Source organism: Neofelis nebulosa, chromosome 16 (assembly GCF_028018385.1).
Source record: "Neofelis nebulosa isolate mNeoNeb1 chromosome 16, mNeoNeb1.pri, whole genome shotgun sequence".
NCBI lineage: Eukaryota > Metazoa > Chordata > Mammalia > Carnivora > Felidae > Neofelis > Neofelis nebulosa.
In genome coordinates, this window is record NC_080797.1 from 46,595,160 (window position 1) to 46,608,568 (window position 13,409).

Consider the following 13,409-nt stretch of genomic DNA (forward strand, 5'->3'; position numbering starts at 1 on the left):
GTGAGATGATGATGTGTGTATACACACACGTGCACGCTCACGAGGATCTCGTGGCCGGGCTGAGCATATAAAGAGCGCTCCATAAACAATGTGTTCCTTCCTCCCTACAGTAATCCTACTGACTGACCGGGGAGATAGAGTCCAGATCTCATGTCCTGTGGGCCTCTCAGGGCTTCTCACAAATGGGTCTGGGTCGTTCATAGCAACCGTGTGCCCTTTGTAAGGTGGATGTTTCTGCCGGCGGCCTTTACCCGTCTAAGCTGGCACGTCCGTCTGGTTTGCACAGTAGGCCCTTTCGTGAGGGTCTCTTGGCAGAAGGACCCTCTTCCGGTAGGGCAAGACAAGTCATCCTGTACATACGGGTTCTCTGGTACTTGGCCACAGGCTGAGCCCCGTCTACAAGGACAGTGCCTGATGGAGATGTCTGGGAGGGGGAAGCGAGGGGACAGAACATAGAACTCGCTTGCTGCTACCGGAAGTGCCCAGCTGAGAGGCTTCCCTGAGTCCGCTGGGGGGCGGGGTGGTAGGCATGGCAGGATAGAGAAGCACCCTCCCCTTGCTGGAGTCACAGGCGGGGTCTTCCCAGGGCAGCCGCCAGGATCTCTGGGTGTGACTGCTGCACTTCCCATGATGGTGTCTCGGGCCTCGTCCTCATGCAGCCACACGCTCCTGCCAGTCGTGACTCCATTCTGCCTCTAGCCATGGACGAGTACAGCAGCTGGAGGGAATGGGAACCCTGGAGCAGACAAGGCAGCCTGACTCTCTGAAGGTCACTCAGAGGGAGATGCCCAGTGGGTCCATCTCGAGCTCCACACTGAGGAGGACCATGGCCCTGCCTGCCCTCCCAAGCCCTCCCCGCCTCCTCACTGGGCCCTTTCTATGCTTGTTGCTCGCACCTTGCTACACCATCAGCCTCCTTCCACAACTCATTCGGCAGCTGCCTTGAGCAGGGCCAGCTTCCTGAATATGAGGCCTGAGCAGCTACGAGACCCTGTGTCCAGAAGGGCCTTGCCGGTTTCACTACTGCCACCACCAGCTCCTGTAATGATTGAACAAAGGGCCTCTCCTCTTCATTTCCTAGTGACCTGAACAGTTTCTAGCACATTCCGTCGCTGCCATGCTCTTGAGGCTAACTCCTGGTACGGTGCAGAGGGCAGGACAGTAGACTCTGTTCTTCGCCTGAGTCTCTCACCTTGTGTCTTCTTTGTTCTGTAGTTTCCTTGAGAGCAGCACCCCCCGCCCCCGCCCCGAATCTTGGTTATGAACCTATAGAAGCCCCATGAAAGGTCTTGCCCTCCTACACTCTCCAGAAAGGCTTCTGACTGGCAGAGAGGTCAACAGAGAACAGTGGGTAGGACAGAGAAAGCCTGGCCATGGGACAGCACAGGCCGTGCGCCGAACCGTGTGTGGTCTCTGGGGGTACGGCTCAGTCCTCCGGCCTCACCAGAGAGAGCTGGGATCCAGGCAGGACCCCAGATCTTTACACTGGAGTGACATCCCCCCTGCCCTGTGCTTCCCTGGAACACGCTTGGGGCCTATCTCCCAGAAGAGGTGGTCAGCTTGGGACTTCGGAGAAGCAGCATCGGGCTGGAATCCTCTGGAACCTGACTGGAGAGGTGCAGCCTGAGTTGGAGGAGAAGCTGGCAGGTCAGGCCCCTGTCTTTCAGGAAGTTCCACAGAAGGTGCTGCTCACGGGCACCACCACCCCCTCCCCCGCCAAGCACTCACCCACCCAGAAGGCCTGCCCTTTGTTCCCTTCCCTTCCACCGACCACACAGTCAGTCCAGGTTGGTCTCTCCGGACACTAGTGAATTTTATCCTCTGACATGGGCTCCTCTCTCCCTGGAGGAGTACATCGTTTCTGACATGCCCAGTTTGGGGTGAGAAGTGAAGCTGCAAACACTAGCCTCCAGGCCACACAGGGTTGCCTTGTCCTGGGTAGTAAATCAAGGCCACAGCCACAGGGCTCGGGTTTCCCCAGACCAAGGCCCCCTGCTGGTTTCCCTCCCAGCCCCAGGGCCATGTGCTGACTGGGGCTGTGTATGTAGAAACCAGGGAAAAAACAAAAACCTTTTCACTTCCCAGACCTTGGCATCGTCCTCAGACTGCCAGCCTCTTCCAAAAGGTGCCCGGCAGGGAGCTTGCCTCAGCAAGGGCTGCAGGCCAGTTGGGCGAGGCAGCCACTCAGAGTAGCTACAGGGAAGCCGTCCCCACGAAAGCCCCACTACCTTCTTCAAAAGCCGATGCTAAGTGGTCCCCCTGAGGAGAGGGTGTGGCATGGGACCGGCTCCCTGGGCATGGGCCATGGCATCAGGCGGACCTGGCTTCCAACCCGGCCTTACCACACGTGGTCTGGGTCTGCAACCACAGCTGAGGTGTCTAAGGTCCCTGGACCTCAGCTTCCTGTTCTGTAAGATGCATTTATACCTATAAAGGACATCATGGGGTCCCCGGACAGAATAAGACCATGGAAGTTATATTAGATAGAAGCATCGTGTCCATGTGTCCGTCCTGAGGTGGGTAACTGTACCATGGTTATGTAAAAACATAGGTTTACGTTTAGGAAATGCATATCATCACGTACACACTTGACTCTCGTAAGGTTCAGGGAAAGACATTCACAGGTATAGATGTGGGTAGAGACACGCCTACAACTGTCCTTTGTACTGTCCTCGCACTTCTTCTGCGAGTGCGAAATTATTTCTACATAGAGTTAGAACCAGACCTCCTTGCTGTGTTGGGCCCCGATGGGCAGAGGCGCCCCACCTCGGCAAGCAGCCGGCACAGAACGTCAGAAACCACACACGCAGGCCCACGTCCGGCCTCTGATTCATCCTCTAGAGGAACATGCTGCTGCCCTAACTGTCCTGTCGTTAAAGGGTCCAGCTAGATCAGCTAAATCACTCTTCTTATCCGGTAACTGTCCAGACCACACCCACTCCTCCAAGGCCAGTTTGCCAAACAAAGCAGCCTATTTGAAGATCGAAAATTTAAAGCAAACCCCACCTACCTTTGGAGGGGTTGGCATGCCCTTGGCATCCGGCCCCTGGCATAGGGTTGCTTCGTGGCTTTACCAGCCGTGAAACTGGAAAGCGGAGACTTCGTCTTGCTAATGTGAGCTGTCGGTCACAAGTGGCCTCTGAAGCTCCTTATAAGCACGGATTCAAATAGAATTTCCTGCAAAATCTCTTGCCCCTCCGACCACACTGCTTTTTTCCAGTCGTGTTTTGGAGCTGTAGCTGTTGTGAGAAGCTGCCGAAGTGGGTTCTGAGGACCAAGACTTGGAGATAGACGTTCCTTCCACAGAATCTGCCCCTGCCCAGGGCTACCCCAGAGAAAGCACGTACCATAAGTGGGGTTCTGTTGGGGGCAGGGCTGAAATCGCTGGGACGAGAGGCCTGGTCAGCACGAGGACCCTTGCTTCTGTTGACCATGGGAAGTCAGGCACTTCCTTCCAGGCTGCCCCCTCCGGGAGCTCCCATGCCTGCCTCGTGCCCCATGGTGGAAGCGGGCCTCAGCGCCCACTAGCCCAAGAACCCAGCCAGACAGAGCCACGGCTGGGAGGAGTGCCTCCCGCTGTCCTGTCTGCTCGCTGCTCTTCACGGATCTTGCGTGGTAGTTAGTCTCCGAAGACAGCCCTGTGGTCTAAACTCCCAGTATGCACACCCTGTGTGGACCCCTCCCACACCAATCTGGGCCGACCAGGTGTAACCAAGAACATGACGGAAGTGGCAGTGTGGCTCTCAGGCCTAGGTTATAAGAAGCCTTGCAGACTCTGCCTTGGTCTCTCGGGATTCTCATGCCAGGACAGCCCCTCTCTGGGACTCAGCCACCACGCTGTGAGAAGATGGAGAGCCGCGGGGAAGCCAGAGGTGGGTGCCTCCCATGGACGGTCCCAGCCGAACCTAGACGTCACCTGCCGTGTGAGTGAAGAAGCCCCTGAGTGAACCTCCAGCTGAGTCCAGGCTTTGGCTCCAGCCCCAGCCACCATCTGACCACAGCTACATGAGAGACGACAGCAAGAGCCCCCCTGGGCCCAGTCTGCTCACAGAACCACAAGAAAGCACGATCCACTGTTAACTCGGCTGTTACTCAAGGCCATGAAGTTTGGAAGTTGTTAGGTACACAGCAGTAGATCCCAGGGATGTCGTGTGTGGCCAGATGACCTGAGTGTGTGACTGGAGCTGGGGAGACAGGCTGGTGTTCCCCCTTTGGGTTCTGACTGTAACTCGGGGTATTCGTGCCCGGTTCTCTAGCTTGCACGGGGCCCAGTGGGAGGGTAGTGGGGGTGGGGGAGGGTGACCCAAATGTGGTCTAACTCAAGACGCTCCAGAGGCTGGCAGGCCCAAAAATGACAGGGAGGCAGGTTGACCTATGAGTATTTGCTTTAATGTTAGGAGAACAAGACAGTCAGAACCTGTTCTCTTCAACAGAATGAGAGCTCTCAAGGTGGAGGCCTGCCTTATTTATGTCTGCTTCGCCCACAGCCTAGCACTTGTCAGGCACATTGAGTCCCTCAGCGTGGTTGAATTGAGAAGACTGGGTTTCCATGACCCTAACGAGCATGTGAGTCATTGCGTGCTCTGAACAGGACATCACAAGGGACCAGGGAAATAGGGGCAGACCCTGGATCCGTGCTCCCTGAGAACTCACAGTCTGATGGAGGAGGTGAGGCTTCTGCCAGTCCGATGGGGAAAGGACATAGTTTTCATCTTCAGCAAGCCCCTGACCCACACTGCAGGGACTCAGAATGCAGGCAGAGAATAGCTATTCCCTCTTTCCTCTTGTATGTTTTCAAAGGAGCTGGGGGCTGGGTGGGCAGGCCTCCTGGTCCAGAGAGATCTTTTGAGAAACCTTCAGCGCAGGCCAGGCCAGGCTCCCTGGTGCGGCAGCTACCTTTCCCTGTCACTCAAGTGCCCAGGACGTGCCGGGATCCCCCAGAGGGTGCGTGTGCCATGGCCCCTGGCCTCGGGGAGCACTCACAGCTGACATAGCAGGTGGTCGACTGAACCCACGCAGCCGCCGCTGCCCAAAACAGCACCAGCAAAAACAGAGCAGAATTAAATGGAGCTGCCAGCCCTATTCAGTGAGAGGGAGAGTAGGTGGGTTTGTTTAAAATACTCCCATTACAGTCAGTTAACCTTTATGTTCCCTAAATGAAAACTGTATAAACCTGAAATTTTCGTTGATCAGGTTGCCTAGGAACAGGCAGCAGGTTTTCATAAGACAATGCAATAGATTGTCACCGATAGGGCCATTAGGAAGTGAGCTGGTTAGCGGTATTATTCCGGATCCCGGTGCTGGCGTCAGGTAATTATCTGTCTGCCTCTGCAGAGCACACCCATCTTCCTGGGCTCGGGCAGGCTCTTGCAAATGAGCTTTCTCAGCCTGCTTCGGAGTCCCAGGGATGGAGCGTAGGAGCAAATTGTCACCCTGGGCTTATGAGAGAAATCTGAAAGACCAATTCTGATGAATGTATTTCGTTTTAATCACCTCTCCTTACCACTACTTGCAACAGTAACACTCAAAGCAGAAAACTTGGCAAATAAACAGCAATAACAAAATGCACCACGGAAGTGAAAGAACAAAGTCGCTCTAAGGCAACTTTGGTATGTCTTTGTAATATTTTCCCCATATAGGATATGTATATACACTTATTTATCTTCCACAAAGATCCTATCCCCATATATGATATGCATCTACAATTACTTATCTTCCCCCCACCCCTTACATTTAGGGTGACCAACCATCCTGGACTGAGGGTTTCCCAATACTGTTGCTTGTTATTATCAGCATACTTTTCTGTGGCTTCATAGCTTTCAGTCAGCTTGGATGAACCAAAATTGGCTAACTGATTCCCTGTTCTTGGACATTTAGGGTATTTCCTTTAGAAAAGTATTATAATCAGTGCTTGTCACCACAGTAGCCTTATCCATATAAGTTTATTCTTATAAAGTAGGATTTTATCCTGCAAGTAGGATTATTAGGTCAAAGAATGCATACTTGTATGGCTTTCGATATTTTGTCTTGTTGCCCTCCAAAAAGATACGTGCTAATTCCTACCCCTCCTCCCCATACTCTCTGGGGCTCTGACATCAAGGAATCCTGTCATCGCAGCCAATCTGATAGATGAGAAGGTATCTTGTTTAGGAGTATCATTTGTGACGTGTGATATGAAAGATATGTCTAATTACTAGTCATTTGTGAACTGCTTGTTCATGTCGTTCACCCATTTCCATTTCGGGATGCTCATCTCTTTCTTTTTAATCTATAAAAACTCTTTGTATGAAGCTTATCAGGCATATTGAGCCTGAGTATTGAGCCATTTTGTCCATGGTTTTAAAGACTGTGTGGTTATCACTCTTTAAAGAGCAAGAGTGAGTAATACCTGTTATCTGGTGTCTCTGAAAGACCAGTTAATATTTTAGGTAATTAAAGCTTCCCCCAAGCCTTAAGCACTAAAATATTTTCTTAATGTTTATTTATTTTGAGAGAGAGAGAGCATGCAGGGGACGGGCAGAGAGTGAGGGAGAGAGTGAATCCCAAGCAGGCTCCACACTGTCAGCACAGAGCCTGGCCCAAGGCTCATTCTCACAGACCGTGAAATCATGACCTGAGCCAAAATCAAGAGTCAGACTCTTAACCGACTGAGCCACCCAGGCGCCCCAATGAAATATTTTTTCTAATTGAAATATTTGGGATGAGAAGATTTGAGAGCTATCCATATCTCCAAAGTGGATAGCCCGTATAGGTCCCTTTAAAGCAAAGTATAAGGCACATAATGGAACTTCTTCATATCTCAGATACCCTGGCAACGATAGTAATTTTCTGTGTGATAGTGAGACCCTCAGCAGCTGTTGAGCCACGTGGAGTTTGGGCTCCTATGCCATCTGGCCCCCTTTTAAATATGGTACCTGATTCTTCTCTCCCTCGCTATCGGACTGTCATGCTGATTCTTTTTGCTTCCATAAGCAGCCCTGCCCTACAGCATCCCATCTTCATCAGTGACGGGGCTGATTACCAGTTAACGATGTTTGTTAAGTTTGTCTGTAAACTCAAAGAAGTAAGCACAGAGCAGGCATCTGAAACACGCTCTTGAAAATAGTGCAGCTACGTCAGCAGGCAACGGTTTTACCTCTCCCCTGGAGTTTGTATTCTACATCATTAAGGTGGTTAAGTAAGTGACTTCTGGGTTGTGTGAGCAGAATAGGATTAAGAAATTTTGGAGGCAGAAGGGAAATAGGAAAGATTAGCAACCACTCGAAGACGTAGCTGCAGAATGAGAAACCGGTAATCCAGATGGACAGAAGCGGTGTTTAATGTCATTACTTCTCCCAGGAGCATGCTGGGGCAGGTTTTATGGAGACGGTGGCATCGCTGACCTAGAAATTTTAAAACTCCAGCTTCCAGACCTGCACCTGCCAGGATATGGCTTACGGCACATTACGCAAGCCTGCTGGTGTTCAGTTTTGTCATCTGTGAAATGGAGCTAAAACTAACTGGCCTGTGTCTTTAATAAGAGAGAGAATCAGATGGCCTGATGTGAAGGGTCACCGGCCTGAAGGAATTTGCAAGCATGTGAAGGGCCAAACAGTCGTGAGGGACTTTTACTACTGCTATTGTTTTTCTTCACAGATACACCCAGCAGCCATCGTCTGCACACGTCCCAGTCTGAGCACTCGGCGCCAGCACGTGTGTCTTCAGCCCGCGTCCCTGCCACCCCTCCAAACCCAATTTCATCCTTGTAGGTTTCTCCAAAGCAGGATTTGCAACAAGTGGCGTGTTTTCTTAAATATTTGTTTTGCAGGCCATTTACTCGGCTTGGCTATTTTTACAGTGAATAAGGAGCAAGGCTAAAAATACCTTAGCTGGTAACCAGATCCGTTCTGCATTTGACATTTACGTGGAATTCATTTGCATCTCATTTGTTCGCCTTTTCTGTTTAACAGGTAGAATGTAAGAAAGCTCAGCCTAAGGAAGTCATGTTCCCACCGGGGACAAGAGGCCGGGCCCGGGGACTGCCTTACACCATGGACGCGTTCATGCTTGGCATGGGAATGCTAGGTGAGTCTGGGCGGGACCCTGGGGACACAGCAGAGCCATCACGGACTATACACCCAGCCGGGTCATCTACCAGTTGGGCAAGCTGCCTTACCTCTCTGAGCCTCAGTTTCCTCGTCTGTAAACGAAGGTGACAGGCCCCTTTGCAAGACATCTGTAACCATTAAATGAAGAGAGATAGATACATAGACAATAGATGGATAATAGGTAAATAGGGAAGTAGGTAGGTAGATAGGTGATAGATGATTGATAGATAGATAGATAGATAGATCATCTTGTCCCATGCCTGGCTCATAAGAGCTGCTTGATACTATTTTATCACCTTTCCGCTCCCTTTTCAAAAGGAGAAGAGCCACCTCCGGGCCTCACTCCTCTCTACTAACTGGGCGTTCTTAAAGACCTAAGGACACCTCGCGGCTTCACCTGTGTGAGCTGAGGCTACATTTTCTAAAACTTGGGAGAGGAGGGGGAGTGATGAAGGTGGGCTATAATCCTGTCTATTTAAATGATTAACATTTTTTCTCTTGGGATATCAGAATTTGCATTTAAATGGATGTTTTAAATGGCCTGTTTTACTCTTTATTTGCCAAAAAAAAAAAAAAAAAAAAAAAGGTGAAAGACAAAGTGTGTTTGTTCCGACAAAAAATGATCTCTCCTGGCTTTTAGAGAAATTAAGTTGCATATTATGCCCCTTCCTTAAAGGTATCTCTGTCCGTCCCGCGCAGATAATTGAAAATCTTACCGCTTAAATGGCATGAAAAATGGAGAAAGCAGTGGAGGAGCGTAATGGTGTGGGTCGCAACAATAATTAGAAATTTCAAGGCGAGAGAACGGTATTTTAGTGCAAGTTATTGTGTGTCGGGAAAATACTAATTAAATGGGATAAATGGTAGTTAATGGTAAAATTCCATTCAGGCACAGGATCTGTCTAGTTTTAATGGATTTTCATTTGGTTTGGCTGAGTCCTCCTTCTATATTGTTTGATCGACTCTTTGTGTGTTTTCAGATTTGCAGCTCTTTGAATCATCCCTGGCTCAATTTTAAATGTATAAAACTTTTCTTGGTGTTATAAATTCTTAAAAAGAATTGTATCTCTCTTGTCTGAGGAAATAACAAGGGGAGGTAAAGTTATTTTGTGGAACTTTAAGAAATGGAAAGAGATGCCATGAGAATTCCTGAAACTGGCTGCAATGGTACTTCTTCTGGAAGGAATTCTTTCGGTTTAACCAAGTTTCGATGGAAATTCCTATGTACTTCTTTAAAAATTGGCCAAACGATTCTAATGCTGATCTAGAAGAAGAAACACATGAGACTGAATAAGGAAATGTTTTCAAAAGAGTAATGAGAAAAGGCCAGTTTGACCAAATAGCAGAACATAGCACAAAGCTATGGTAATTAAGTGGTGTGGTGTTTAGGGACGTGCCTGTTGATGGAAAGTTAAAGCACCTGAACTAAATGTATTTCTGTGTATGAGTATCATTATTATACAGAAATGACTTTTAAAAATCAGTGGGAATTATCTCCTGGTTGGCTAGGAGACACTTGGCTAGCTCTTGCTTAAAAAGTCATTTTTATGTGGTTTTTACTTTATGTTGTATACCAAAAGAAGGTCTGAATGGATTAATAGTTTTAAATTTTAAAATCACATCTTAAAAGAGTTGCCGCCTGCTGGCATGGGGAGTCTTGAATTTTAAAGGTTGAGTATAAAGGCCCTGGGGCATAAATCCTTTTTAGGGGGGCGCCTGGGTGGCTCAGTCGGTTGAGCGTCCGACTTCGGCTCAGGTCACGATCTCGCGGTCCGCGAGTTCGAGCCCCGTGTCGGGCTCTGGGCTGATGGCTCAGAGCCTGGAGCCTGCTTCCCATTCTGTGTCTCCCTCTCTCTCTGCCCCTCCCCCGTTCATGCTGTGTCTCTCTCTGTCTCAAAAAAAATAATAAACGTTAAAAAAAATAATTTTAAATAAATCCTTTTTAGGATCAGATCTTCAGAAGTGCCCTATCTTTCTGAGTCTAACTTGATGCCCTTGACATGCTGAGGAAAATGGACTGTTTTCTTCAGGTGCAGAGGCGTGAGGCGAAGCCAGCTCACTCTTGTCAGTTGCCACAGAACAAGGGTGCAAAGGTCAACGTTCGCCCCAGACTGTGTAGGCAGGGGCTGGGGACCGATGTCTCCATGGACACCCAAGCTCGGATCCCTGAACAGAGGGCACCCAGTGGTTTTAAGATGGGAGCCAAGGCAGGGAGGCTTTGTCGAACCTGGGAGGTGTTCAGGGGCGAGTAGGCTTTGAGCACCTGCTGCGTGCCTTGCCCCGGGCTGGTGCTGGGAGACAGTGCTTATTAACAAGGCAGATGTTGTCCCTGCCCTCTGAAGCTCGTGGTCCAGTGAGCGTGACAACAGTTAACAGCTAATCCTACAGATAGTTAGTTATCCTCATAGAGTTATGGGGTGCTTTAGGAGCCCATAATAGAGAATGGAAATGAGTCTGAGGAATCAGGGAATACCTCCCTGTGGAGGTGACCTGTTAGCGGAGCTGAGAAGGTGAGCAAGCGAAGGGTGATCCAGACAGGAATAGCCTTAGAAGGTCAGGGTCCCCGTGTGGAAACCTGAGAGCCCACTGGCCTGGCGGAGGGGTCACGTCCACACGGGACATGTGCGAGGAGGAGTGCCAGGCTCGGTGCCTCCAGGATTAGCTTTGACCCAGCTGGTGATGGGCAAACCCTCGTGGTCTATGATTGGCTTCTGCTTCTTGAGGGAGGGATGTGTGATGAGTGATGAATGGCAGGAACTCACTCCCCTGCCCCACTTATTTTCCCATCTCTCATGGTTGAAGTTATGCCTTCCCTGAGCTGCAGTAAAGAAGTAATTGTTGGTTAAAAATGTTGTCATGGTTGAATCTATTCGTCCTTGAGTTATGACCTCCCACGGGCCCCCCACACACACACACACACACCAATCGACATCCCTGCCACTTAAGGCTTTTGCCTTTTGCCCATGGAGGTCTGTTGAGGCTGTTACCAGGCAGAGCCCCCAGGCCTCAGCCAGCCCCACCTCCTGTCACAGAGATTTTCCTCCTTCTCCAGTCAAGCATAGAGCCCTTTGGATGGAATTGGTGGTGTTAGCCTAGCCTCCACCAATTGGGACGTGGGGGCTGGGTAAGCCAGTGGGAAGAGCCTTGGACTTGAGAACCAGGAGGTCTGGACTCCTCACCCCATGAGCTGTGTGACTTGGGACAAGTGACAACATCTCTGTCCTTCGGTTTACCCCATCCTTAGATGGGAATATGGGAAACTCTCACTTCATAGGGTTGTTGATGATAAACCATATTGTGTCCAGCCAGTGCTACATTTCATCAAATCCAAGGTATCACAGGTGGTGAAATTCATCTTTGTACAAACATTCAGAAAGAAAAATAAATATGCTGTTAATTAACCTGCACCAATGCTTTCTTATCACAATGACCGTGAGATAGAGCCTACTTTCCGAGATGTGAAAATGTGAAAAGATAAAAAAATGCGTGTCTTCCAGTCAACAAAATACAGCAATAGGTGTTATTAGTAAAGTAGTGGGGAGCCCCAGGCCTTCCCACCCAAGCAGGTGCCCAACACCCTTCCACACTGCCCAACACCCTTCCTGCCAGTGACTGGGAACACAAAGCAGCAGGTGTGACTTGTGCTGTGGCACCTGTAGCCTCCTGCTCCATTCAGACCCTCAGCCCAAGGAGTTGGATTATCTTTGAGTTTCTGCCTCCCAACAAAGATCCGTGCACAGGGCTCCAGGCCTCATCAGACCCCAGTCCTCCTGAGGCCCCAGCCACTATGGTGAAGGCCTCCAGACATTCGCTGAGATGGGCTTCCTGAGAGCTGCCAGAATGTTCCCCCAGCCAGGAACCAGCTCAGCCCAAGGTCCAGGTGGAAGGGGTGAAGCACGCACAGTGCCAGGGAACACGCTCACAGTCTCACGGCCTGGTTGGCCTCTTGCCTCCTCGGCCAGGCTGGAGTGTCTGCCGAGCCTCTGATGCACTTGCTGGAGACTCCCGGAGCTGCCCTTCGCTCGCATTGGCATAGCCTGGCATCCCAAGCCTCTGGACTCTCTGGGCAAGGAGAGTGCCATCTGCTGTTTTGCTTCTTCTCTCTTACCACGGTGGCATCAGGCGGAATCTGATCCTTCGCTAAGGTGGGATGGCCTGACATGTCCCCACAAGTCACCTGGGTCTCCTCCCACCCCCCATGGCGTTCATCTGTCCTTGGAATCACTACCATCACCCGTAACATGTCAATGCCATCACTATGACAGTTTGGCTGATGAACTCGGTGCAGACAGAAAAACATTTTTTAAGAGCTCTTTAATGAAATGAGGATTCAGTGATTGACATTTTTGTTGTTAGAAGAGCAGAAAAAATCTGTAACCCTTGTACAGATTTTTAGAAGTGAGACTATTAAACCATGAAAGCTTTTAAATCCATTCGCTCAGCAAATATTTATTGAGCACCTACGAAGGGCAGGCACTGTTCTAGGTGCTTAGAATGCATCAGGGAGCAGACATTCTAGGGAGACAACAGATACACTGGTCTGTAAATGACTCGGGAACTGTGAAGCTAGTTTTTAAACGCCCTTTAAGGTTTCCTCCGTGCTTGGGGAGATTGCATCAAAGGGAGGCTGATAAGCGTGTAGCTGCACTTCATTCTTTCTTGATCTCTCTTGATGTGGCTCTGCCTACATCCTTGGGAGGAAACCTACAGCTGTTTTGGTTTTAGCTTTCAGAGCCTTTGACAGAATCTTAGAATAATCAGCCCGATGGGAATTGCTTTAAAAGAATGCAGGAGAGCGGTGGAGGGGTTGTTCTGAGGCCAGCTCTCCCTGCCTTTGAGCCGGACAAAACCAAAATCAACTGAGGCCCTTGGAAAAGTCTTTTAGCAGCCTTCAGACTTGGTTCCACGGCCTTGCGGCGGCCAAGAGGTGCCCACAATTATCCAGCTCGGTGCACTGGCATCTCTGGTTTTTCTTTTTAAATTTTTTTTAATGTCTATTTTTATTTTTGAGAGGAGAAAGAGAGACAGAGCGCAAGCAGGGGAGGGGCAGAGAGAAAGAGAGACACAGAATCGGAAGCAGGCTCCAGGCTCCGAGCTGTCAGCACAGAGCCCGATGCGGGGCTCGAACCCACGAACCGTGAGATCATGACCTGAGCTGAAGCCGGAAGCTTAACCGACTGAGCCACCCAGGCGCCCCTCTGGGTTTTCTTAATGAAAATCGACTTCATAAAAGCAAACATGATTATTGCTGATACATTTTTTTCTTTTTGGCCTTCTCTGCCCTCAGCTGATATAGTCCTACTGCCTTTAACTATCTTGGCC

The 13,409-nt window shown here is 49.9% G+C and overlaps 1 protein-coding gene across 11 annotated transcripts in view; it reads left to right on the forward strand.

Annotated features, from left to right (window-relative positions):
- Positions 1–13,409, forward strand: part of MSI2 (musashi RNA binding protein 2) — a 394,179-nt gene that overhangs the window by 324,137 nt on the left and 56,633 nt on the right. For all 11 annotated transcript variants that reach the window (XR_009255164.1, XR_009255165.1, XM_058704376.1 and 8 more), the window contains exon 9: positions 7,950–8,064. Coding sequence is in view for 9 of the 11 variants with exons in the window: in XM_058704376.1 (XP_058560359.1) it covers positions 7,950–8,064 (115 nt within the window). In the remaining 2 variants the exon portion in view is untranslated. The remainder of the gene's footprint in view (positions 1–7,949; positions 8,065–13,409) is intronic.